The sequence below is a fragment of the Catharus ustulatus genome, chromosome 13, assembly GCF_009819885.2.
Source record: "Catharus ustulatus isolate bCatUst1 chromosome 13, bCatUst1.pri.v2, whole genome shotgun sequence".
NCBI lineage: Eukaryota > Metazoa > Chordata > Aves > Passeriformes > Turdidae > Catharus > Catharus ustulatus.
In genome coordinates, this window is record NC_046233.1 from 5,250,102 (window position 1) to 5,277,685 (window position 27,584).

Consider the following 27,584-nt stretch of genomic DNA (forward strand, 5'->3'; position numbering starts at 1 on the left):
TCTGTCAGCAGAGAAGTGAATTTTTGCCACTGTATGTCAATTTTAAGGGAGGATAGAGTTGGACAAGGCTTTATCCATGGTTTAAAAATGATACATTAGACTAAATTGCAGTACATAACTATGTGAAAACATGTGGGGTTTGCCTAATGCAAGGCACAGCTCTAAATTAGAAATCTGAATCTTCCTTTTTGGATGTGGTGGTACCCTCTGGTGAGTGAAGGTTTGGCTCCCTGCAGCCTCTCTTGCTAATCTTAGCCAAAACATTTGTCATTTGCAAGGAGGTGTTTCAATTGGTGATGGGAAAATATAAATCCAATAATCCATATTTTTCTTTAAATCAGCGCTGCTGTTTCTCAGTTGGTGACCAGTATTAGAGCAGAAGACTTAAATTCCTGTTCTGGTCCTGAGATGTAGCACATTTTTAATGAGAGCAGTTTTTAATGTAAAGCAATCCTGTGACTTTCTTTCCTGTCTTGCCTCTTGCCAGACCATGGAAATTCTGTGTGCAATAACCCTGGAATTTGAACCAATGGTGCAACCACTCCCTGTGTCTCTTTAAAAACTATCTCACAGTGCAGGAAACTCAGGTGGGAACACTTAAACTGAGAGAGTTCCACTTTTGTGTTCCAGTTCATCAATCTTTAAAGAGACACTAGTAGGTCAAATGGGTACAACACTGATGGATGCACAAGAAGAATCCCCTTTTAAAATAATCACAATTCATCTCCAATGGGCAATAGAGGAAGTAAAACAAAAAGTACAGCCACTGGGGTCCTGGTGGGGGAGAACTTCATTAGCTGAGCAGTCACACACTCTTTAGAGAGCTGTCCCTTAGAGTGCAGGAGGGATTTGCAGTCCATTACATTTTGGAGAGCAGGTCCCTGCAATGTGACAGTGACAAAACCTGTGTGTCCCCCAGTCTCTTACAAAGGTTCCTTGTTGTGTAACTGCACCTCAGGAACACCCAGGACACTGCTTGGCCACCCCCTGAAAGACAAATATCTGCTGGGCAGGACAGCAGCAGCTGCAAAGTGCTCATGGTTGATTTTATTTGAGTTACATTTGAGTTACAAGCAGTGTATGATTGAAACTCTGTGTGGTAGTAGTGAATGAGGCACTTTGAGGGGATATTTTATGACATTTTTTGGTAGGGAAAGTTGTGCATGAGCTGAAATGACTATTCAGTTGTCCATCTGAAATCACAAAATGTGATATCTGAGATGTTTCATACCTGTTGCTAATTCCAATATAATTGAAATTTGGAGGTTGCTCTCTTTATTGTAAGTTTGTTAAGTTTGAGTACTATTTCCCCCAGGACAGAAATTCAGACTGTTTCCTCAAAAATGGAAAAAAAAGTGTGCTGTGGGAATCTGAAAGTCAGAAATCTGAGAAATGAAAGGCTCATGCAATCCATTTCCTTAAACAAAAATGTTCAGCAGAAATATCTGAGTATCTGCCCAAGGTGACTGAAAATACTGCTTCTTATTCAAGTGCCAATATCCATAACCTTGTACAAACTCAGGAAGCACAATCCAACCTCTGGCAAACAATAACTCATTGCTAAAAGAGAGAACTTAATGTGCCACGATGTTAACTTTTTTTTTTTTTTTCTGTGAATCTTGAGGTGTCTTTATTTTTTCCCCCCATAAAATCTCAGTTTTCTGGATAAAAATAATTGGAGAAGATTTTTCTTTTCTGTTTTCTAATTAATTATTTTTAGGAGAGTTAATAGCTTTCTAGTGGTGATGAGGAACTGATTAAAAGCTGATTGTTGTCTACCCTGAAAATAAACAATCAGTGCTTTGTTACTTTCAACAGGTCTCACATCTTTAAGGCAATCATAATTGCCTTCAAGAGAGGTAGGGGAAGTGGGGGGAAATCTCATACTTCATTTCCAACCCTGAGCATTTCAAAGCATAATCAAAATTATGCCACTTACCCTCCCCCTTGCTCTCCCATCGTGCACACGGTTACATGATCATGAAGAGGCTTTTGCATGAATGAAGAACAGCAAAAGAAAAATCCAGGTTGGGAACTGAAAGCCTGAAGTTCAGGCTTCTCTGATTTTTGTGAAAATGAAAATGATAATTATTAAAAAAAAAAAAAAAAGAGACAAAAGAACCCTCATATAAAAAAGAAAGTTTCTAGCCTTAGCCATGGAGAGGACAAGGTGTTGCTCATTCAAAGCCTGGCTGGGGTCAGGTTTCCTGCATGGAAACACGTTCCCTCAGTTGTGACAGGTGCTGGAAGGAGGGCCCTCTGACAATTCAGGTAACTGGGAAGGAAATATCATGTTAACACCTCTCTTACTATTTCTGAAGAGCAGTTATCAGCTTTTTGTGGCTGCTGCTCTCCTCTCCTGGTAGTGCAGCCGCAGGAAGGTGTCTGGGACCTTTAGGGGTTTGCTCCTTTTCCACTGCAGCAGTACCCAGTGGCTTTATTTGGGCTGTGAAGGGATGAAAACAGCATCCAGCAGATGCTTAACCTGCCATGGGAGACCTTTTTCATGATTGATCCATAGGTACCTCAGGGAGATCTCTCCCCCTCCCTCCCAGCCCTTTTTTTGGGGATTCACATGTGGGCTGCTGCCAAGCAGGAGAACCTCCCAGAAAAGGCAGGGAAAGCAAGAAACACAGAGGGCTGAGGTTCACAGGGAAGGAGGCATGAAGGATTGGGCAGGAAGAGGAAAGGAAGGAAAGGATGGAGGAAATTCCTTCTGGAAGTGAGCAGCAAAATTTATGGGATTTCTGAATTTTTTCTTGCATAAGGGAATGCAGCTCCTAGTGTGTCTGGAAATGAAAATAGCTGGGAGTGTTGCTTTATGCACTCCTAGTGGGATTTGCAATTTTCCTGGTTACCAGGAGAAAGGCAGGGATCTAGAACCTGTGCACAAACACATGTGGGTGCACTGGGTGTGATGGGCAAGGTTCCCATCCAGCATGAGTTACTAAACCATAAAAAAGCAAAAACTCTGGAATTGGTTCTAAAGACACTTTTACTCAGTTAATGAGAATCCAGACTGAACAAGACTGGGCTCTCCTTGAAATGCAGTTGTTTATTGACCTGTGCCACACAATTGTCTCATTTTTGTCTATCTTTGATATGACACCTTTTACATGTGTGTAACAATTCCCAAGCTGGTGGGTCAGAAATCCTACTCTGGAATTCTCCTGCTCAGTAGAGCAATGTTTTTCCAGAGTAACTTGAGGAAATTACTGATAAGCAAACAATGTTTTCTAACATTGAGTAAGAAGATGATCCCATAGCATCAGTCAAGTGACAAAACCAAATCAAGAATCTGTGTCATGGATGTTTGGTCTGTGTTTCCCTCACCCTGTGCAAGTTTTTATCCTTTATTATTGAGATGCTGTATGTTAGAGGCAGAACTTTAAACCACCCTAAGGTGACTGTGTTATTTTTGTTACCAAAATAGGAATACCAAAAATCCTCCAAATCTTCCCTTTCAGTTTCCTGGTGGTTGTCCTGTCCTGCCCCAAGCCTGCCAGAGAACAGGGACAGCACAGCACAGGGTACTTTGCTATGGGCTCATGTAGTGGATAACACAGGTGCTAAAAAATGTGTGTTCAGCCTGTAATTACACTTCTGGAAATTTAGTGCTGTATTTATGAAATGCTTTTCCTTAGAATCTTTAAATAATTAGCTAATGAGTCCCAAGTGGAACAATTATCCCATATACCCAGACAGTGGGGATTCTTCATCAGCCAACATGCATCCAGTGCTCATAAAACATGCTTGTGTTCTAAAAGCAAAGCTGCTGCTCTGTGTTTGGCCTCTTGGAGTGTTTTGGGAACTGAAACAAAAGCAGGGCCAGGTTGCATTGGTGACAGAGAAATGGGCAGGCCCTGGTGCTGTCAGGGCCTGGTACAGCTCAGGGAAGCAGGAGTGGACATGCTGTAACTGTGAGCGAGGTGTTTTTGGGAATAACAAGAGAATAAAATATTCTAATGCAATAGAATGAGAAAGAACCAAATTTGGTTGCATGAATACCCTAAGAACCACCAGAAAGATGTCTAAATACAGCACACCCTGACTCTGCCTGCATGAAAAACCCAACATGTGCAGGAGGCATTTTCAGTTTGTTTCTGCCAGGATTTTCCTCCAGTTACCTCTGACTCGACTCAGGGTGTTGAGGATGACACTGAACAGTGACTCCCATGGTAACTCCCATTCATATCCCAGTGGTTTTCTTTGCTCCAGGGCACAGATGATATTTTATCCTGTTACACACCCTGAGCATAGAGGATATTTTGTCCTGTTACACACCCTGAGCAATGTAATCCAACCCTGTGGATGGAGAGGGGAGCCTTGACCATCCCACAGGTGTTGATCCAGGATAAAGAAATATCCACCAACCAGGCTCCACGAGATTTTGAGCAGTTTGTACCACTAGTTTCCCCCACTTAGGTACAGAAAGTTTCTCTTCATGCACACAACAATTAATCTTTGCAGGACACTGAATTTATTTTTGTGCTCTTTGTAGTAGCTACAGAGAACCACTTTAAATCCAGCCCTTCTTTAAAGCAAGCCACTTCAAGGAGACAGTTGACATGTCTCCAACAAACTCTTATTTCTTGACTAAACAAACAGTTACTTCCACTTTTCCTTGCCACTTGCATTTATTGACTCTCCTAGTTTTCATGTTATTTCCCTTGCATTGCCTCTTGCTCTTAATTTGAACAGCCACCTTTAGGAATTACCTGCTTCTTGCAGGTGAGCCCTGGGCTGGCCACCACACACCCAGAATAGGTCTGGGGCCTCTCAGTGCATTATCCAGAGGCACAAATGGACAGAGTTTTCCTCCTCCATCCCTTCCATCCATTCCTCCCTCCTCTGAGCAACCTCTGCAAAATAATCACCAGCTCATCTGTGTCCCTGAGAGGAAAGGAAGGTGAGTGACCTGCTCTACAGCAGGTCAGTTATCTCTGCCTTCCATGGGAGAAATTAAATTCCTCCCTCAGTTCAGCGTATAGAAAACAGTGATTTATGGTTCAAGATAACCTGTGCAACAACTTCAATGTTTTGCTACCTGGCAGGCAAAGTTTACAGTCGGGGAAAATGTGTTTTTGCTGTGTCTGAAACATTCTGCTGAAGAGATTTCCTTCAAAGACATTTCTCCCCATGTTTTTTTGGTGTGCTGCCTGCTTTAGATGAGAGCTGCTCTGCTTCTGGGAGGGCAGCTGGGAGTGGAGCAGGGACTGTCTCTGCTCTGTGTCCTCTTTGAACAGGGCTGGAGTAATTCCTGCTCTCCCTTGAACAAAGTGCCTGAAGCCTGCACATCCCTTAAGCAGGGCTTGCACAGGGGGGTGGAGAAGATTTTGAGCTGCAGTGAGGGACTGAAAGAAGCTGGTTAATCACAAGGAAAAATTCTTTCTGATAAAGGTAATTGAAAGAGTTGAAATTCTGTGCTGTAATGAGATCTCCCGTGTTGGCTGTCCACACTGGTGAGTCTGTGCAACCTTTAAAATGAAACCTTGATGGTGATACCTCCCTTTTCAGGAGTTTGGCAGAATGCTCCTTAGTGGGGTGGTGATGAATAATAAATAATGCTGTATGGAGAAAAGGGTCTACTCTGCCTCCACTTGACAGTCAGAATAGCTGCACTTTGCTCTCTCTGAGTCCTCCTGGTCTTGGTGGATTTTATCCTGGAGGAAAGATGAGAACTCACTTTGTGTTGAGAGAGCAGAGGAAGCAACAGCTTTGATTTTAAACTCCTCCTTACTCTGCATGGACTTTGGGTTTTCTGGCAGCCAGACCTCTGTTTTTTGCCCTCAGTCCCTTTCTTGACTTTGTTTCCTGATCCTGTGCACAGCTCTTTCTGCTTCTCTGTGACCTGAGCTCTGCTGGGTCAAACTTGGAGCCCAGACTCTCACTTAAAATGAGTCCAGCTGAAAAGCCTTTCTGACAGATCATCCACCCAAGTCACCACAGTGACTCTGGCACCACTAACTAATGAAGTCTGTGGTGTCTGGCCTAGAAAATCAGGGTGATTTAGGCATGGTTTGCAGGATATCCTCCCAGGACATCATCTTTACATGCCCACAACAGACAAAAGGTTTGTTGTCATGTTTAAAGGAGGTGGTGAGGACAGATTTACCCTAGAGAACTCCAAATGCTGCTGAAGACAGACTCAAACAGGGCACAGAGGATGTCTGGTGCTGCTGTGGTCGATACCTCGTGCTATGTGGATATAACAGCAGTTCAGTTCTCCCTCCTCAGGAGGATGTGGAGTTTATTTCCTCTAGCTCTCATTGGCACTGTTTTCTTTTCCTCTCCACCACTCCCAGTTCCTGCTATGTGAGATTTTGAAATATTCCTGTGGAAAGGCCTGACTAGGGGTGACAGACTGAGCTGCTGCCAGCAGAGACTGATACCATAAATGAGACGTGATGTCATAAAAAAACAGTTCAAAAATTGCCCATCAAGTGTGTAGGGAGTCTGCAGGGGTCTGAGAGGGCTGGGCACTGCTGCAGTGACCCTGTGATTTTTGGATACCTGCCTGGATGATTTTTGTGTGGTCCAAAGAGCCTTCTCACTTCACTTTGCCACGGGGAACTCCATGTGATCAGACCTCCATCCCTCAGAGATTCCTGTAGGGAAGAGCTGATGTCAACTCTGGGAATAAAGGGAAGAGGCAATGGACCCAACAAAACTTTTATTTTCTTGCACTGTGAGCTTAGTCTTGTGCTACCTTCCAGTAGCTGAAGGGAGCCTACAGGAAAGGTGGAGAGTAATTTTATAAGTGCATGAAGGGACAGGATGGATTCAAACTAATAGAGAGTGGGTTTAGATAGGATATTAGGAAAAAATCCTTTACTGAGAGGGTGACAAGGTCCTGGCACAGTTTGCCCTGAGAAGCTGTGGCTGCTTCATCTCTGAAAGTGTTGGACAGGGCTTGGAGCACCCTGGGATAGTGGAAGGTGGGTGGAATAAGGGGGGTTGGAATAAGATGGGCTTTAAGGTCCTGTCCAACCCAAACCATTCTGTGATTCTGTGACTCTGACTCTGTGACTGTGACTGTACTACATGGGTAACTTTCTGTCCTCTCTCAGTTTGCACAGTGCCTTCCTACCTGGTGTAACCTTTACTTGGTGAGTAAGGGTTGGCAGATCTGAGACCTTTAAAAACCTGACACATCCCCGTGGGATGTGCCAGCTGGGAAAACAAGCGGAATGCATCGAGAGGTACAGGCTGGAAGGGGCAGTGTTGAAGGTGAGGTTAATTAACTGTTGGAATAACTCGGCCGAGGTGGATTTACTGACACTCAAAGCCTTCAGATCAAGCTGCAGCTACGTGAGCTGATGCAGAGATTTCTGGGCGAGGGTTAGGGCACCAAATCCGGAATGTGAGATGCGTTATTCCCTGTATCCGATGGGGCACCTGGAGGACACGGCGGGCACTGTGAAGTCCCACGCTCCGAGGGCAGGGTGAACGCACGGACCCTGTGCCAGCCACGCGTTGGTGTCATTAACGACAGGCGCTAATTGTCGCGGAGAGCCGCGCCGGCACCGGGAGCGCTGCAGCCGGGAGGGCACCCGGGATCCGGGGGCTGGGGAGGCTGGGTGAGATTCCCGAGAGTGCCGGGCTGGGAACGGCTCCGGTCCGCATGGAGAGAGAGGGAGAGGCTGGGTGAGATTCCCGAGAGTGCCGGGCTGGGAACGGCTCCGGTCCGCATGGAGAGAGGGGAGAGGCTGGGTGAGATTCCCGAGAGTGCCGGGCTGGGAACGGCTCCGGTCCGCATGGAGAGAGGGGAGAGGCTGGGTGAGATTCCCGAGTGTGCCGGGCTGGGAACGGCTCCGGTCCGCATGGAGAGAGAGGGGAGATGCTGGGTGAGATTCCCGAGAGTGCCGGGCTGGGAACGGCTCGGGTCCGCACGGAGAGAGAGGGGAGAGGCTGGGTGAGATTCCCGAGAGTGCCGGGCTGGGAACGGCTCCGGTCCGCATGGAGAGAGAGGCGCGGCCGCCAGGGGGCAGCACCGCCCCGAGAGATCCGCGGGAAGCGCCGGGAGCGGCACCGGGGCCGCGACAGGGACACCGGGACATCACCTGTGTCCTGATAGACAGGGACACCGGGACATATCTGTGTCGCGACAGGGACACCGGAACATCACCTGTATCGCGACAGGGACATAGGACCATCACCTGTATCCCGATAGACAGGGACATAGGGCCATCACCTGTATCCCGATAGACAGGGACATCGGGACATCACCTGTATCCCGACAGGGACCTCGGGACATCACTTGTATTGCAACAAGGACATAGGGACATCACCTGTATCCTGATAGGGACACCAGGACAACACCTGTGTTACGACAAGGACATAGGGACATCGCCTGTATAGCGATAGACTGGGAGACAGAAACATCACCAGTATCACGACAGGGACACCGGGACATTATCTGTATCCCAATAGACAGGGACATCGGGATATCACCTGTATTCCAACAGGGACACCGGGACATCTCCTGTGTCACGACAGGGACATCGGGGCATCACCCGTATCCCAATAGACAGGGACATCGGGATATCACCTGTGTACTGGTACACAGGGACACGGGGACATCGCCTGTATCACGATATGGACATCAGGTTATCACCTGTATCTCAATAGACAGGACATTGGGACATCACCTCTATCCTGACAGGGACATCAGGACATCACCTGTATCGTGACAGGGACATTGGGACGTCACCTGTATCCCAATATGGACATTGGGACATCACCTGTGTTCTTAAAGGAACATTGGGACATCACCTGTGTCCCATCAGGGACATCGGGACATCCCCTGTATCCTGACAGGGGCAGTGATCTGTACTCTGGGACAGCCACCCACCCCCTGCCCTGGAACTGTCCCAGGCCATGGAGCAGCATCAGAATCACAGTCAGGGGTGGTTTGGGCTGGAAGGGGCCTTAAAGCCCATCCTGTGTCACCCTGTCTGGGCAGGGACACCTTCCACTATCCCAGCTCCTGTCCAGCCTGGCCTGGGACACTCCCAGGGATGGAGCAGCCACAACTTCCCTGAGCAGTTTGTGCCAGGGCCCTCCCCACTCTCACAGGCAAAAACTTTTATATAACATCTAATAGAAATCTCTCCTATTTTCATTTAAAACCATTCCCCCTTGTCCTCTCAATACCTACCTGTGTGAAAAGTTGCTGTTCCTCTTTTTATACGACCCCTTCAAGCCCCTCTCACTGAATACTTACCCTGTGTAGAGTGATGTACCTGTGTACAGTGATTTACCCTTGTAGAGTGATTTACCCTGTATACAGTGATGTACCCTGTGTACAGTGATGCACCTGTGTACAGTGATTTAGCCCCAAAAATGAGGCTCTGGGTTGCTCACCCAGTGTGTAGGTGTTTGCTGTAGCTCTCTCTTTTGTCTCTAGTTCCCCTCAAACAGCAGTAGTTTTCAAAAACACACAGTGACCTAATCAGATCTTTTTCCCCCTCTTCTAAGCAATGTCAGATATTGCTCTATTTTGCCTTTATCCTTTATTCAGTAGGAGATAAAAGTTTGGCCAGGCTGGCAGTGGGGTTAAAGTCAGGCTGGCAAATCCCCTGAACAGTACATGGCCCCCAAATTTCTTTCCCTCTCACCCCTTGCTTTACAGAAGAGGAGTCTTTAAGAGATGCACAGTTGTATTTTAAGTGAAGAATTATTCAGAATGGAGAAATTAAGGCCTTTTAAATATTTAATGAAAGGAGGTTTTCTAAATTATTTAATAGCTTATTATAAAAGATGGCACAAAATGGTTTAGTAATTTATTCTTTGCAGAAAGTAGCCATAAAAAAACATTTTACAACATGTAAATATTGGTAGGAAATGCACCTAATTTAAAATGTTATCTTATTCCATCTGTCAAAAGAATTATACAGTGCCTATAGAGTTTTCAAATAACTTTAGACCTTTATTGTTTCTGTTCTTGAAACACTTCCCTGGCACAGGGAAATGCTGATTATACCCATTTTACTAGAGTGCAGAGGCACAGAGAGCAGACTGTGCTGGGATTGAGGTGCAGCAGACCTGACCAGTGCAATTCCCTCCAGAATCCACAGTCTTCATTTGCTCTAAATACTGACCCAGGAGAGTTTTTAGCCTCTGGGGAACTGCTGTGCAAAGCAGGAGTTGCTCACAGCCAGTCCATGCATAAATGTTGGAAATGGAGCCCTTCTCCTCTCCTTTTCCCTCTTCCTTCTTTTCTTTATCTTTGCTGGAGATAGAGGTGGGGTTCAGCTCAATGGCCAGAGCTCATTGTATAAAAATAAACAAGCAGCTCTGTTTTCCAAAGTGATGTGTCACCCTGAGACCAGACAGGGGCCAGCAGTTAAACCCACTGTTCACAAAACACACACAAAGCATGCTTTTGCTTTGAAAAGCCTGGAATTCCTTTTAGAGTTATTAACCAGGTGAGCCTCTTGTTTCTGTTCTGATCTGTCTCCATTATTGACATAAACCAGCTGAAGCTGGTTTCAGGAGTTTGCCTTAATCTCCCCTAACACAACTCTATTTTTAAAAGAAATATCACTGCCTGGAAGGCATCAGAAAGCCTGGAGATATGCAGGTGGATGTATCATCTGTCACTTTTGCTGCCTCCACTTAATTAGAATGAGTTGGACTAATCAATACTCCCTTGCCTTTTACTAGTGTTTAACATGTGTTTACAGAACAGGTTACACTGATGTTTGTATTTACCTGTAGATGCATCTGCACAGGGTTTTATTTTCCTCTCTAATAAAAATTATGGAACAGATAAGCACTAAAGCCCAAGTTAGTGTATTGCAGTATTGATTTCTGCAAGAGCACTGTAAGAATATATTTATCTACCTGTCCTATTTTTAAATGGGTAAAAATGTACCACATAACCATTTCAGTCAGTCAACGCTGTATTGAAAATCCTGTTTGTTTGCTTCTTCTTAATAGGTCTTTTGAGGCACACTGTGTTTTTATTTTTATTTTTATTTTTTATGTTATGTGTATTTATGGAAGAAAGGATTAATGCAGGATGGCAGTGCTTTTTCTTAAGACAACTCTTTGCTTATGTTTTGCTTTGATTTTCACTGCTGATTTGATAGAACCACTGATTTTGGCTCACCCTGGAACTCCACCTTGGAAAGAGAAGAGAGTAAAATGTGATTAATTATAGATTGCTGGCCTGGTGTCTCTTTAATTTCAGTAATTACTCTGTTTTCTCATGGCATTCTGAGCTGTTAAGGCCAGGTTGGAAGGGACTTTGAGCAAGCTGGTCCAGTGGAAGGTGTCCTTGCCCATGGTTTGGAACGAGATGAGTTTTAAGGTCCCTTCCAACCTGATTGGAAGGTTCTGTGATTGTATGAGCCTGTTGAGCCAGGGGTTTACCCATCCTGAGCTGCTGAAAGGTGCTTTTATGACCCCAGACATGCTCTGCCCTCCAACGAGGTGCTGTAATTTTGTGTTTCTTAAAAGCAGATTTCTAATTGGTCAAAGTAGGAGTGAAATGAAAAGAGTGGTGGAAAAGATGAGAAAAGGTTGTTGTGGTCGCTGTGGAGGTGAAGACCACATTATTATTACTCTCACAAATTGTTCTGTGTCACGTTTTCAAGAGCAGAAGGTCAAGTTGTGCCCAGGGATGGAAGTGAGAGAACAGATATAAACAGCAAAGAGGCCTGAATGTCTATAAAATGGAGAGTTTGAGCTCGTTATTCTGCAGGACGTGAGTCAGCGCTGCTGCAGAAGTGTTTCCATGAGGAGATTTCAGATGTAGCTCCTGGGTGTGAGAGGGATGCTGGAAGCAGGGAGAGCAGCAGGGTCAGAGGGTGCAATAATGCATAACCCCAGACACACTCATTTGGGTGTGACCCTCTGCTGCTGGGGCAGGCAGCACCTGAGCCACATCTTCATGAACACAGGACAGATTTTCCTCACTCTCCTGAATAATCTCTGCTTCAAACTGTTGGAGGCTCCATGGAACCCTGTGGAAATGTGTTTGCTTAGACCTTACAGCTTTCCCAGCTGGTGAGAGGGCACGCGGTGATGAGGCTGCACACATTCTGTTTGCAAACCCCAGTGCAGCAAACTCTGCCTTTGGTAAATGCAGTGACACCTCAGAGCTGCCTCTCCACAGCTTCTCTGTGCTCTCAGAAAGAAAAGAGCAATACAACTGCTGCTTTTTGCCCCAGACTGCACTGTAGATGGCACTGTGAAACTAAGATTTTGGTAGCAAAGATGTGTTTTGCAGCACCTTTCCAAACGTTAATTGCAGTGTAATGTGGCTTTCTTTCTAGGTCCCCGAAGTGAAGGAAAAATTCTGAGATGCAGAAAGGCTTATTTGCTGCTGCAAATGGGAATCTGGAATAACTATGAAAAACACACTGAAATAATTGTGTTTGACTGGAAAAAAATTCTTGCAAAGTCCCCAAGGTAAGAGCACTTTTTATCTTTCAAATGACACTGAAGATTCTCTGTTCTGGTTAGCAACAATATCCACTTGAATCCAATAGAGAATGAGGGCTTGACATTTCTGAAAGCAGCAGCCCACTGATGCTGAAGGGCTCAGCACCCCTTGCTGCATCTGTCTGCCAAATTTCATTTTTTCTCTGCCTTTTCAAAGATCCTCTTGTATTTCTTTACTTAGGCAGGCTGAAAGCTTGCATCCTGTCTACCTGCAAGGCAGACTAGAGTCTGCAGATGTGTCATTTAAATTGTACTGGATGCTTTTAGCAGCCTTTCAGCTTGGATATGACCAAGTGGATGCTTTGTAGTGATACACTTATTCCTGGATTTGAACATCTTACACGGGGGTAAGGTTACCCTGTCAACCTGATGAGCCCTGGTTTCACATCCCTCATTTAATGTCTCAAAAGAGTCAAACTCAACCGGGGAAAACTTTTGAGGATAAGTCAGTACATGACCATTTCCACTGAGACCAGTTTTACTGCTGCACTGGGAATGGTGGGAACACCTGGGTGTGTTCACTTAAGTGCTGGAACAGCAGCTGCTGAGCAAATGATGCTTGATTTGGGAGCTGTGCATCATCACACTGTCCCTTCCACCACCTCTCACCAGAAATGCCATGCTCAGAATGCCTGGGCTGGGGTATTTAACTCCAGAGGTTAAATCCAGGAAACCTGGAGGAAGGTTTCTGTCTTCATGGTGATAAATCAGAGTGACACCAGAGCTGATACTTGGATCAGATCTGAGTGTTTGCATTTAGGATGGGATTGGAAACTGGGCACATTATGGCATCCTGTTCAGTGATAATTGGTGCATGAGCTGTAACCTGTGTGCTTCTCATGGAGAGGCCAAGAAAACTAAATTCAGCTCTCTCCTAAAAAAGGAAAAAAAAAAAAGTTCAGTCGCCTGGGGAAGATTTGGATGACCAAAATCTGAAGTGGTACACTGATTTACACAGAATTTACCAGGCAGTTTTCTTAGGCTAATACTGGATCAACAGCAGCAGTGACATTTATGCTGGTTTCACAGTGACTCAATCCCATTAGCTGCAGTGGCATCCTGTGGTTCAGCAGGATGCAAGAGGTCAATTAGGTTCAACTGCTCTGAATAAACCTGGGAGGGCTCCAGAAGAGGGAACTCATAGGTAGGTGAGGAGCAGTGATGTCTTTATCTTCGGGTTTGATTCATGCTCACAGAAGTTTCCTATGTACAGCTGTAAAAGGCCATCAGGGTGCTTGTTCCTGTGTTCAGGGTAGCAACATATTGGGCTCAAAATCTCCTCAAAGCCAGAAAAGGTGATATTTTGTCAAATCAGTATTTTAAGTGTGGCTTCTTTCCACATAATTATAATTCTCTGAAATCTGTAGGCATGATGAGCTGGTTTTTTGACAATATTTATGCAATAAAAAAAAAAAATAGGCTGAAGGTGCTGGTGTTTGCACCAATGCATTTCTTTCTGAAGTGTAAACCAGTATTCATTGCTAAAATATATTGACATGCAGCAGGCTTCTGGTCCCTTCACTTTTGGTATTAATAAGTTCATTTTTTATTTGTTTGGGCTTTATCAACACTTACAATTAGGGAAAAAGTATTGCTTAGCAAAGTGTTAAAAGGGAAATCATGCAAACAGTTTTAAATGAGAAAACATGGCCTCTGTTTTGGTTTCATTGGTAGATGTTTATCAAATTTAAACAACATCCAAGTGTTCACCTGGTTGTGACATGTCTAAGGCATGTGTTGCTTGGGATTTCTTTTTATAAACTCGTCTCTTCAGCACTGGAACACTGGATTAGCTGGATAGTCTTAGATATTTTTCAAGGTATATAGATAATTTTTTTAGAAAATACTTGGAGGATTCAGAACTGGAATCTGCAGAGGGAAAGAAATTCCCAAAAGACCTTTTGGTGCAAATAAACTGTGATAGGCTTGCACAAATCCCAGCATGCTGATTAACTGCAGACTAATATCACTACCATGAAAACAGTATTTGGTTCAATTTATGCAAATCTAGAAATTGCCTTTAATTAATTTGATGTATTCCTGCCTGCAGAATTTGCTGAAAGTGTGGAACATGGTATCTAAGGGTTCAAGTACATAACACCCATTTATGTATCATGCAAGCAATAAATCATCATAACCGAGTTTAAAAAGATGATTAGATTCCCTTTCTATATGATGAATGGCATAACATAAGCTATTGAGGGATTTAATTGTAGATATTTGCAGAAAAATTACGGAGGATTTGAGATCTTAGTTCTAAGAATAACATGAATAAGATTAACAACACCTTCTTTAGAGCAAATATCTTCCTGAAATGCAGTTTCCAGCACCCTGGCAGAGAAATGAGTCCTTGCATGTTTGACTGAGGTGCTGCTTCACGTTTTGCCCTCAGCAAACTGGCTGATCTCCAGGAAATCTCCCAAATATTATATGTTTGGGAGACCCAACCAAATCCTGTGCATGGCTATGGTGGAGTTGGTAGCTTTAGTAACTATGTCCTGAGAAGTGTTAAGTAAAAATGACATTTTTTCTTTCTGTCATTGGGGGAGGTGCAGTTTAAAAATAGTAGCACAACTCATAAATATGTATGTTTAAATTTGAGTGTGGCTGGATCTTAATAAAAGGCAAAAGAACCCATCCCTTATCTCAAATTCATAGAACTGTATTACACTCATAATGTGTTATTATAAACATGTGTTTGTGGGTAATGTGATGTGTGATAGACATTGCTTCTAATTATAAAATGTCCTTAACAACGAATTGATCCCAACCAAACAATGAATATGATTTTGTGAGTGCTGCCTTGCAATAAGCCACATCAGTTATTCTTCAGCGTCCTTTCAGCTTCTCCTTCCCCACATCATTTTTATGTTATTCCCTACTCGCATTGTTCTTTCACTCAACTGCTTCCTTTTCTGCCTCCAGGATGAGATTCTGTGCCAAATCAATGCTTCTGTCTGACTGGCTCTTTCTGGTCTATGTGTTAATGGTCTGCTGTAAATTGTTGTCCGCCTCTAGTCACCATCCCCGGGGGCACACAGGTAGGAGCTTTTAAACTCATTATGTGCTACTGAGACCAATTAATACCACTTGCAGCATGTTAGAGCCCACTTTCTAGCAATGGATAATTGATGAGGTTGTTGACAGCGCGTTATAATCAGTGCAATAGGTTAAAAATACACCACCAACAAGGAAAAAAAAAAAGAGTTATTGTAAATTTTCATGGCTCTCTCTAGTTATTTATGTACTGAAGCTCGCCAGGAGGGTTTTGGAGTGACTTCATGACTGCTAGGACTTTGGGATTTGTTTGTGTCATTTTGCTTTATCCTTATCCAAAGACATTCTGAGATGTATCTTTATCTTCACCCTCTTAATCCTGTTGTTATCAACTGACTTTACAGCGGTATCATTTGCTCTGGTGGGCAATAAATCGAAGCCCTCAGACTCATGTTAGCCAGTTCTTTCACTGACTGACACAAATTCTGACCTGTACTTAGATCAGCCTGTGATACTCCCCTTCTGTTCCTACCTGGCACAGTGAGGAAAACAAGGATCTTGCATTTAAGGGGATGTGCTTTTGTAGTAGGGAAATACCTACCAGGCACGATGTATTATCATATTATAAATGTCAGAAAAAGCTCTGAGCAAGCTGGATTGACTTCCAGACTGGATTTTTGTAGCAGCTTCTCTGGTAGGATCATGGAGACAACAGCTTGAAAGCAGAAAGAGATGAAGATGTACCAGTGCTAATGCAAAGGTATCCCTACGAGTCCTAAATAAAACAGGGTTGCTGTGCGAAGACTGTGCCACCTTTGATCCCACTAGAGAGAGGGGTAAGGTAAAAAAATACCTCCTGTCAGTGCTGCTTTCCAGGAGAGGCTAAAAGCTGCCTGCAAACTCCACAATGGGTCTGTGTCCTCAGCACCATGGTCAGCTCCATGCTGGCTTGGGGATTTCTGCAAGTGCTGCTCTTTGTGATGTGCCCCTATTTTAAAATCAGGTGTTAGTCCTCAAATCCATATGAAATGTTCTTAGCTCTGAGCCAGACTCTTGTGGGTCCAGGTCTAATGTTAGCATCCCCTCCTCTCAGGGCTGGGGAGTGAGGATATGTTTGGTAGAGGTCCCATCCTCCAGAAGAGACAAACTATTGATCCCTTTCCTGGCTGCTTCCAGTGGTTGTCTGGGTAGGAGCTGAAGGCTCCTCCTGTGCTCACCAAAATATCTTCAGATCTGGCAGGAAGGACTGACTGACCTGCATGCAGCTGCTGTGTCTCTGAGAGCTACAAAACCTCCCCCTTGCCATTCCCCATCACCAGCTGTGCTTTCCCTGGCTGTGTAACCCTCGTGTTTGCTATAAAATACAGCCACAGTTTATGGACAGTAGCTGCACTGTGAGGCAAAAGCCTGAGGAGTGATTCCAGTGAATGCAGTGGTGGAGGATGACCCATATTGCTGCTTTGTTCTGGGAATTAGCTGTATCACTTCCAGGAGGAAGGGGATCTATGCACAACCACAAGTTAATAGCAGAGCATTTCAGAGCTGACTGCAGAAAAACCTGGAGAAGAGCCTTCTGCAGCTTTTCTCATTTGGGGAGAGGTCTTGTCAGAAGAAATGTTATTTTTGTCCTTTCAAGATGCACTTTACCTGTGTATCTAAGGGAAATACCTGTAATAAGGCAGCAGTGATCTTGTGTTGTGGGTTTGTAGGATGAACACAGTGTAATATGTAAATCATGACAATATTTTTTTATAAAATTTCGGAATGCTTGAGAACATACCTTAAATTGACACCAGGAATTCTTTCCACCCTCTCAAAGAGGCACCACAAACACAGTCAAGTTGCTGGACTTTAAACCTGTTTGTGTGCTGTGATTTCTCTGGTGAGCTGAAAGGAGTTTCTGCTCCTCATCAATAGCTTGGTCCAGCTGTGGAACTGTTTTTCAAATGAGCAGCCTTGAAGCTGGAGCCTTCATGCAGCTTTATAGTCTGTGGTGTCCTGTTCTCCCCCAAATGTGACTTCCCTTCTTTTTACACTGAAGTGACCCCCATCCCACTTTGATCCCATGTGCCAGATGAAGCAGTGATCCCATTTTGGATTCTCCAGCTCCCTGCATCTGACTCTTGGCCCCACAGAGGATGTGGAAGGTTTAGGACTCTGTCCTCAAGGGGTCTGTGTTTCCCAGCCTCATCTTATCTTTGCTGCTTGACACAACACATGGATTGACCTTCCAATGGATAATCAAACCTCTGATGGAATCCATCATGTGAGCAAGGTGCTGCCTTGTTCATCAGGAAAGCAAATAATTCAGAGCTTTTAGCAGAGCCTGTTTTGTGGAAAGCAAATGATTAGCCTCATTTATTTCATACAAATGAGCATGTTCTTGGATAGCAATTGAGATAAAATTTTTGCAGTCAATAGGCAGCACTCCCATTTTTCAAAGTAGAATGTCCTGAAGCACATTAAGAGGGATGGCTCCAAGCTTTGGGTACAGCAAGGGTTTTGTCCTTTAGGTCCAGCAGCTGTCACCTGACAGGTACCTGCTGAGGCAAGAGGTGCCAGCCTGGGATACTTTGGGAGGAGCTGGTTTCAAGAACAGGTTGTGTCTGCTCCTGACAATCAGTGTGTTTAAGTGATTTACTTTACATCATCAGCACTTTCAAACAAATGTGTACTTGCTACAGCTATGAAACTCTTTTAACTAAGAGCAGACAAGAGAATTTAAGATGAAAAGTGGGAATTGACTTTTTCTTTTCAAAATACTGCCATTTTTAAGGAGCCTAATCTGAGAAAAGACAATTATTGACCTAGGTCATGCTGAGAAAATGACATTTTACAGCTCTCTGCCCTATTCAGGCAGGGAAGAAACTGGATCTTATGGACTCAATAGCAATCCTGCTCTGAAAAGTGGGACAGAATGGCATTGAGAAATCCCTTTGACAATGGAAGTCTCTTCACTGGCTCTTTTGCTCTGTGAAATATTCACCATCATCAAATACCTGTCAGGGGAGAGACTCTTCAATCCTGCAAGCCAATCCTGCTGCTGCCTAGGAGAAGTTTGGATCTCAGATCCAGCTTGGAGGCCACAGCCTGTTTTTCATTGGAACACTGGAATTGCTCTGGCTGACAGAGTCAAAAGGCAAAAGGTAGAGGAGAAGTTTTCCTTCTCATCACCATTAGATCATTGAAGATGCTGCTTGTGCAGATTATTTTAGCAGCCTCCTTGTTTATCTGCGTGGAGGAGAAACATGAGAATGTTCATCTGACTTTGTTGCTGTGAATTCCCTTCTGAAGAATTTCTTTTTTGGCCTGACAATAACTAAGGGAATCATAAGCACCAATTTTACTTTTTCTTTAAAAGCTGAGCAGTATTTCAGGCTCTTAGTACCCAATACCAATATAATGATCAATTCCATGCTGTGCTGGATGAAGCAACACATACTTAGTACCAGAAAAAATTTGTTTCTACCTCACTTCTCTAAATCACAAATGAAGAAGCATTGAAAGGACATTTTGTCAGGTCAGGGTTGACATGTGAGGGCTGGCCCTGCAGACCCTGAGCTGGCACTCACTTTCTGAGCAGTTTCTGCCATGAATTACTGGTGCATCTTGGCTTTTTTGAGACTGTTTTATGTGATGATGGTCACCTGAAATGCCCCCAGCTTTGCTGAAGGGTCTAAATTTTTGGGCAGAATATTCCATATCAATTTCAGTTTTTCACAACCTTAAGGAACTTTTTTCTTTGCTTTCAGGGCTTTATGGACAGACTCTGTCTCCACTGGAGTCAGAGGAAAAATTCTTTGCTTACACAGACTCCAGGAATTAATCTTCTTAAAGGAGACCTGAAAAATGCAGCTTTGCATCAGAAATATTGCTGCAAAGAAAACAGGGAAAACCCACGGTTTGTTCTCCCCTTTTTTGGGGTTGGAACATGGTTTTTCCTGGCAGTGCTGTTGGGCAGCTGTGAGATGATTCCCATTTCCACCAGAGGGCCCTGCAAGGCTGTGGAAGGGGCTCCAGCACTCAGCCACCACTTAAATCCTCCTGATTTAAATCCCAACTCTGCATTTTGCTAGCTAGAATTATGAGTCCTTTGTATTTCCATGGGTCAGACATGGTTACTGCACAATAAGCTTTAGCCCTTGGTTCTATTTAACTCCTTTTATGTCTTAATGTTTTATTCAGTGTGCTATTTATGTGGTTTATTACCCAGCTTCTAAATATAGGGTAGCTACAATATACAACCCTGACTGTAATCTCTGCAAGTAATAAGGTAGGGAAGGCAATTCACTTGAGAAATGGGTTCCCTTTAAGACAAAAAGGAGCAGAATTCTCTGTGTGAAGTTTGCTGTGAAGTTATTTTAGAGGAGAAAAAAGCATAAGAAAATATTTATTTTCCTTTTTTATTTTTTTTCCTTCAATAACAAGGGCTTTTAGTATATATGACGCTTTGACAATGATTCCAAATTAGATGCATAGCTATGTTACCAGTAAGTAACAATTCAGTGTTGATTTACTCTTTTATAGGGTGAAATGTAGCTTCTGGTGTCATTTTCCAAGAATGTGTACTTTAACTGTGTGGAATGGGATTACATTTGAAAAGATTTGTGTGTTCTGGGGAGCTGAGGGGTGGGAGGGAGAGAATTATAGACAAACTGGTAAATGTGAAGGAATGTGTATCAAATGTCATTGTTTAAAAAGTGGAGGGCAAAATTCTGTAATGAAAAGGAGACAGAGTCTCATTTAATACAAATGGCCAAGCCCAGTGTGCCAAACTGCAGAGCAGGAGGCTGACACCAAACTCTTTCCTGCAGTATCAAAGTGACCTTATTTTAAAACTATTGGGGAAAGCTTGTGAAAATATTGTCTTTATTTTATTCATTTTACATTGACACCATCATTTTTTTTTTACATAGCTGCAGCCTGCTGTAAATTATAATCTTTATATTCCATTGACCAAAATTCTAACCAGGAAAGCTTTCTTTACTCTGTGTCTTTTCTTTTAAATCTACTTCTCCTAAACTTAGATCTGATAACAGAAAAAAAATATTACATTGCAAATGAATAGTCTTGTGCTACTGTGAGAAAGAAATGGTTGGATAAATGTAAATCCACAAATAGAACAGAAAAGCTCTTGTCCATGGTGTTCACTTGAGTGAAGTGATGCAGCAGCAAGTGGCTCTGTGCTGGGTTTACCTGGAGGTCAACATGCTGAGTCCTTGGGAGGATGGATGCCAGAGGGATGAAGGCAAGAGATTGAGATGTAAAGGACTTGCATTGAGTTCCTTGCTCTGAAATGATTAAAAGACCTGCCTGAGATGAAGTCCTGACCCCACTGGAGTGGGAGTTTGTGATTCTTCTGTGATTTCGTTTCCAGCCCACTCCAGATATGTCTCAGCAGAAAAGTTAAACTTCATAGTTATGATTTTATTAAAGCTTTAACCAGTCACTCTCACATAATTCACCCTTGGCAAACCACTGTTCTTCTGAAGGATGGAAACTGTTTTGGGGTCTGTTCTTCTATTGCTCACCAGGCTGTGCTCCCTTGGGCTGCACTGCATTGGCTGTGACAGCAGCACAGTGCCCCAAAGTTCAAGTCTCATTTCAGAATAATTATAAGGCCTTTCATCCCAAATGGGTGGCTGCACAGGCTGAATAAATGCCCATGGAAATGGCCAGCAGTTTCTGGTGATTCAGGCTGTTTGTGTCTGATGAGGGGTGGTTCAGAAGCAGCCTAAGGTGGTTGACTCTCCATGTTGGCTTTCATCTGTCCACTTGGCTGTGGGTGAGTAAAAAATATTCACCTTGTATTTAAGAGCAGAAATCTGTTGTCACCCTTGCCTGTAGCATCAAACATTCCCCACCTGTGCCTGGTCCACTCAGACTCCAAGAAGTGCCCAGCTCTGCTCTTGTGCCAAGCACAGTGTTCTCCCCTTCAGAGAGCTGCTCCTCAACTTTAACTTTCAAAGTTTGTGGTGTTGATGTGCCTGGTTTCAAGGACATGTTTGAGCAAGCATTTCTTCTTGGAACCCAGAAAACGTTTAATTAATAATGGAAGAACCTGGAGATGGAAGGAGATGGAATTTTTCTTTTTTTTTTTTTTACTAACATTTAAGTGTTTTGCTGGCAGAACACCTCGGGATTGCTGCTGTAGCCCTTTGCTGCATCTGTTTTTCAGTGGCTGGCAGCATTCTTGCATCCTTTCAGGAGAGTGACAACTGATAGCAGACAATGGATTCTAAATCAGGAGATTAAAGATGTCTTGTAGGATTCAGCAGGGTAATCTCTCCTCATCACACTGGAGATGGAAGCTGCACCTGACATTCACTACCTTCCAGAGTGGCCAACTTTAACAACACCTCCAGAAATGCCAGAAGTTATGAGTGGAAAATTCTAGGATCAACAGCTCTGTTGCTTAGTGTGTTTGGCTTGCCTTTATTTATTTATTTCCTTTCTTTATTTCCACCTATTTTTTCTCCTTATGGATATCATCCATGTGCCTTGCAGTCTGTGAATGGTCACTAGTTTTGATTTATGTTGTTATTTTGAGAAATAATGACCAGGTAAGTGTGAGGCAAGGTTTCTCTGAGCTTTATTTCCTGCTTGCATCCTTCTGATATCAGTTCTGTTTTTTTACCTGTATTTCCTTCAAGTAGCATCTTAAGATGCAGTGAATATTTTGGAATAAGCAGATTTCTTTTGATGTCTTTTTCTCCACAAACTGTTGCAATTAGCTGGGATGGAATGGCAGGATCTGTGTTTAACAGACCAGGAGTGTGTTAACAGCTGTTTGTAGGGTGCTGCATCATGTTGGCTGGTTTTGCCTGACAGCAAAAACGAAATTGTAAGTGATTGTAAAACAAAAATCTAAATGTACCGAGGCAGTCTTTTGGGTTAATTTTATTTTCAGATTGGGTGTCATGTTGAGGGGATGCCCTTTCCAGAGGAGATCAAACGGGAAAATCTTAAGACTGTGTGTCAGCACTGACACTTGTTACTAAGCTTTCTCAGATTTGTCTTTAGAAAACATAATTTATTGAAAATATTAAAATCAGGTCAGAATATAACTTGAGAAAAGAGCATATGATGTCAGTGGGCTTCACTCACCCCAGCAACACGAGTGTCTGGCATGACTTGTGGCAATGCTAATGATTTCTGTCCATTGAGCCCTTCCAGCAGATGCTGGTATTCCTCCAAATGGAAAAAATAAAGCAAAACAAAACAAAAACAAAAAACCAAAGTAAAATAACCCAACCAAAACTAAGTCAACTGAAATTTGTCATCTAAAAGAGTCTGAATGCAGAAAAAGCTCCTTGCTGTTCTCTACATGGACCCTATTGAAGTTAGTGCTGTTGTGTCACTGAGGAAAAAAATGTAGCTGATAATTTTATTTTCAGTGTTTCTAAATGCATATTGTTAAAAGAAAGTCTGATTGCTCTGCAAGTTGCTCTTTAGGATTGTCACTTGCTTGGCTTAGTGTCCAACTCTGTTGTCTGTTTTTAGGAATGTGAGTTTAATAATTTACTTGCTCAGAGTTAATTTTTCAGCTTTTGTTCTTCTTGCAAGGTTTCAGAAATGTGGAGACAATATAATGGATTTTATTATCAGACCTATGTTCAATGTTGTTTGTTGTTTGAATTATATAGAAAAAAGCAATAATTTGATATTTCATTCAGAAATATTGTGACAGATGGGTTGTTTTTCTCCCCCCACCACACACTATTTTTAATATTCTATTTGGAAATACAAAGACCCCACAACTTTGTGTTGACATTCTTTAGAAATGGAGTAAAATTGCTGCCCTCAGCAAAATGCAATTTACTGCTAGGGATGCCACAGTCCCCAAACAAGGAGCCAAGATAATTAGTCTGCAAGTGACAAATAAGTCTGCTATGCTAATGTAATGAAACCTCCTTTTATCAGACTGCATCACATGGTACTTTGTGCCAAGCTGGAGAGAAAAGAGAGTTTACTCTGAAAACGTGTCCTCTTCTGGGGCAACAAATCTAATCCAGCAGTGACTGTGAAAGAGTTTTCCTGACCCTTCCCCAGTATCAAGGGATTTGGATTGACTGAATTCTGGATCAAACCCAAAGCCTGAGTAGGGTTTTTTCCAAAATAATTTCCATTTTTCTTTTGGCTGTAGCAAGAACAGCATCAAAGCAGCATTAAAAAGAACTATGGCTGCAGAAGGATGAGGGAATAAAGGTGATTCAGCATTTTCTCTGTGTTGTCTCTCCAAAGAAGAGAAGGTTCTTTGCCCCAAATTCTGCAGCCTAAATAAACAGTGATCTGCTGGGGTAACTCCTCTGGCAGCCAAATCAAAGCAATGTAAGGTGTTTGTCAGCAACATGAACAGCTTTCCAAAGGAAGTGTGATTATTCTCATTTAGGAGATGGGGAATGAAACCCTTGTGTACATGGTGAACACTTCCATGTCCTGGGAGCCAACAGGTCCCAGCAGCATGACAGAGCCAGGAGTCAGGTTTGGATCATCTTGCCCTGGGACTTGGTGGCTGGGCTGGGATTTATGCAAACAGCACACTTGTTTTTAAATGCCATCCTTGCACTGTGCTGGCCAGCACAGGCACACACCTGTCAGAGCTGGCAAGTGACTGCAGAGCTCCTTCCCAAACTTATTTCAGCAATTCTTGGTCCAGAGTCTGTTAGCTGAGCTGGTCAAAAGGCACTGCAAAGAAAGGACATTAATTCTCATTTATTAGGTTTTGCTCACTGTATTTTTTTGGTGAAATATGACATGACCTTTCAGTCTGAGATCTGCCAGATGATAAATATCATTAGCAGGGTCACTCCTTGGCCAAGGGAAAGCTGCCTGTTGTGCAATGAAGACTCAGTCAAGGGATAAGGCACAGAATGTCTGGTTTGTGGTAGATGGTTGTACTGAGTGGCTATTGCTAATTGCCACTGCTCTTATATTAGCATGGTGAGCAGGAACTGATTTGCTGCTTGGTTGTGGGGATGGGAAGAGAAGAAATGAGGTCTTTGTGTCCCAAGGGAGTGAGGTGAGAGCGCAGGCATCGTGTACCATTGGCTGACCCTTGTTTCATGCACAGCTAACACCAAGGTACCTGGAGCTGAGGGGCAGCATGTGCTGGCCTCCAGCAGAGAAGGCATCAGTGACATTCTAACACAGTAAATAAAGAATTAAACAAGGTTATTCTGAATATAAGAATAAATTGGTATAAAAATCAAAGATAAACGTCGAGCTTCAGCAAGAGTGAGAGTAAAAACAGCATCCAACTGCAAAGTGCTCTCTGGGGCAATGAGAGCTACTTAGCCTTCTTTTGCATAAATCTGATGACTTAAGCTATCTGCTTTGTGAAAGGACTGCATGACAGAGTGAACAGGATGTGAGCCTTCAAGGAAGAAGAAAGACAGAAATCCCTTTCAGTGGAGACAGGATCTCATGATGTCATTGAGCACTTGACAGGCCAATTGAAATTCAAAAAACACATTTAAATTTCAGAATGATGAAACGAGAGGGAGATAAATAGGTCTGCACTAATGATTACATAACCTCTTGACTAGAATCAAATAATGTATTTTACTTTTTAGGTTAAGTCTGTGATCCTATATCCAAACAAGTGCTAAAGTTTAAAATGCAGTTGAGAAGTAACATGGTAGAAATGTGAAAAGCTGAGCTTTTTCTTCATGTTAGCTGCTGTGCAAGTCTTGTTTGTAGGGGTGTGTGAATTAGCAGGGCTTTAATACTTCAGTTAACTTTTTTACCAGGTAAATGGGCTCATTGTGTTTTGGTGTAGAGGCAAATCAAGCATGTTTCTTTACTGACAGAACACAACTATCCTAAATGAGTCCTCCTGAAATTAAGCACTGAGAGTGTCCAGGGCTGGGTGTCTCACTCAGAGCTGAACTGAGCATGTGGCAGCAAATCAAGGCATGTACCCTTGCAGACTCTGTAAAAATTGAATTGTACAGCCTGTAATCACAGGGCAGCCCTGGCTTTTACCTGTGATTCCAGTGGAGTGTTTTTATGGCACTCAGGACTTTCTGGAGAGTGGAGGAGTTCTGGTTGTGCTCTTGCTTCTCTGGGTGGTTTACTGTGCAGGGGAGAAAACATGTCGGGTTTTCCAACTGCTACAAAAACCCCAAGATAATCAAAGCAGATGAAATGTGGATTATTATTCTCCCATTCTGTCAGTAGTGTAGTTGAATATCAGTATCAGGTACTGGTTAAGTGTTGTTTATCTGTCACAGTTCACCTGTTTCCTCCCATACACCAAAACAAAGCATCATCCCCTTCTTTGTTGACTCTACACCACTGCCACTCTTTGGGAGAATTCTGTGTAGTGGGATTTAAAGATGGGTAAAGTTAAAAGTGGATAAGTGATCCTTTTATATTTCTTGTGGCAATGTTACAGGAAATATGAAGGTATGAAAAATGCAGAGACTGAGATTTGTTCCTCTATCTCAGCAGCATCTCACAATCTCACAGAGCAGAGCACTGATTGAGCAGCTAAACTGCTGAAGAAATCTTTGTCTTTTCCTCTTTCCCAAGTCAACCCACTTCTCCCCTGTTTCCCTCCCACTCTCCTTGATTTGGAGGAGTTTGTGCCACTGATGTCTTGCTGTAGACTCCTGTTAGCATCAGAAATTTATCTTCTTCATAAATTGCCCTGTAGACGGTACCCTGACAATTTGAGTTGGCTTTAAATTGTTGTCACTGTCTCTGCTTCATCATCCACGAGTAATGATGTTGATAATGAAAGTGTTATGCTATCATTTACAAATTCTTAGCCCCTCTGTTGTCTATGAGGAGATGATAAGTAGATAGCAGAATATCAGAGCTTCATTTTGCTCTACATGTGTTCTGAGCTCCCAAGTAATGAAACAAGGCAGACTCAGGATTTTAAAGCTAGATTTAGCAAGGTATTTAGATACCTATCACAGCAGTTTGGCAGCCAGCAGGATTTTTCAAATGGTTTTATGCAAGGTATGTGCTGAACCTCTACCTTAAGTGCAGTGAAATTCTAGATGTGAAGACTTGGAATTTGTGCTGGTGTGAGACAGGTGAGATCCTGCACATTACAAAGCTCTGTGTCACCATTCCTCTCTCAGCTCCAGCATCTCAGACCAGCTGAAGGGCTGCAGGATGGAACTGGATTGAGCCATGGAGTGATTTCTCAGGCAGCACCAGGCGCAGCACGGGGCAGGAGGCGCCTCTTTTGTAGGAGCAAACTCTTACAAAGGCTGTTTATTCATTGCCTGCTTTATTTTACTTTTTCTGCATTCTTCAGCCTTGCTGGGTGCTGACAGGGAGGTGCAGAAGGAGCATCCCTGTGTCCCTGGCTCCTTCTCCAGCTCTGTGTCCCTGTGCTGAGCCCGCTGGATGGCAGCAGCTCCACAGCCACAGCTCCTGCCTGAGCTCCCACTCACAACTTATTCTCCCAGATTTCCACAGGATTTTCTCCCTACTTCATCTCTGAGTATCCAGGAGAGGCACAGCTCGGTTTTTAGTTTCCTCAGTGTCCAAGCACTGTTGCAGATTTTCCAAGAGCAGGGACCAGGTCAGGCAGTGGGAAGGGGACACGTCCCTGCTGTGGGTCAGGCAGATTTTGACCTGGGAAGAGAAATTAAATTGAGCCTGAGCATTTCCTCCCCAAGTTTTATTGGGCTGTATCAACAGCAATTAAAACAAGCAGGTATTTACTGCCTGATAACGCTGACAAATAATTTAATTTTGCACCGCTTAAAAAATGATCCTCATTTTAGCAGGCTTTGTAATTAGGTTTGACCTGAAGCAGCCCCACCTTCCTCATGTTTGTATCCTCATGTTAGGAGCAGCATCTGAATTTCTGAGTCTATTTAAAGTGTGAATTATGTTTCTTAAAATTTGCAACAACATCTCATATAGCATAGAGATGTTTTAGCATTTATGTTGTAAAGGTTTGTAATAATTTTCAGAACCAAATATCATGATTTTATGCTGAGTGCTAGGACCTGCAATATTTTATGTGTGTGCCAGTATTTAAATGAGATCCAGCTCACCTCCAAGGCTAACAATCTATTAGGATGAAAGTGTGGGCAGTTCACCTCAGTGTCACTGCTGTATTTTTTAGTTATTTGTATGTGGACTCTGTACCGTGAGAGAAAATA

General features: G+C 43.3%; 1 protein-coding gene across 3 annotated transcripts in view; it reads left to right on the forward strand.

The window, feature by feature from the left end:
* TAFA4 (TAFA chemokine like family member 4) overlaps positions 1–27,584 on the forward strand; it is a 68,953-nt gene that overhangs the window by 12,579 nt on the left and 28,790 nt on the right. For all 3 annotated transcript variants that reach the window (XM_033071954.1, XM_033071955.1, XM_042779715.1), the window contains 2 exons: positions 12,285–12,420; positions 15,379–15,494. In XM_033071954.1, coding sequence (XP_032927845.1) covers positions 12,341–12,420; positions 15,379–15,494 — 196 coding nt within the window. In that variant the 5' untranslated portion in view covers positions 12,285–12,340. The remainder of the gene's footprint in view (positions 1–12,284; positions 12,421–15,378; positions 15,495–27,584) is intronic.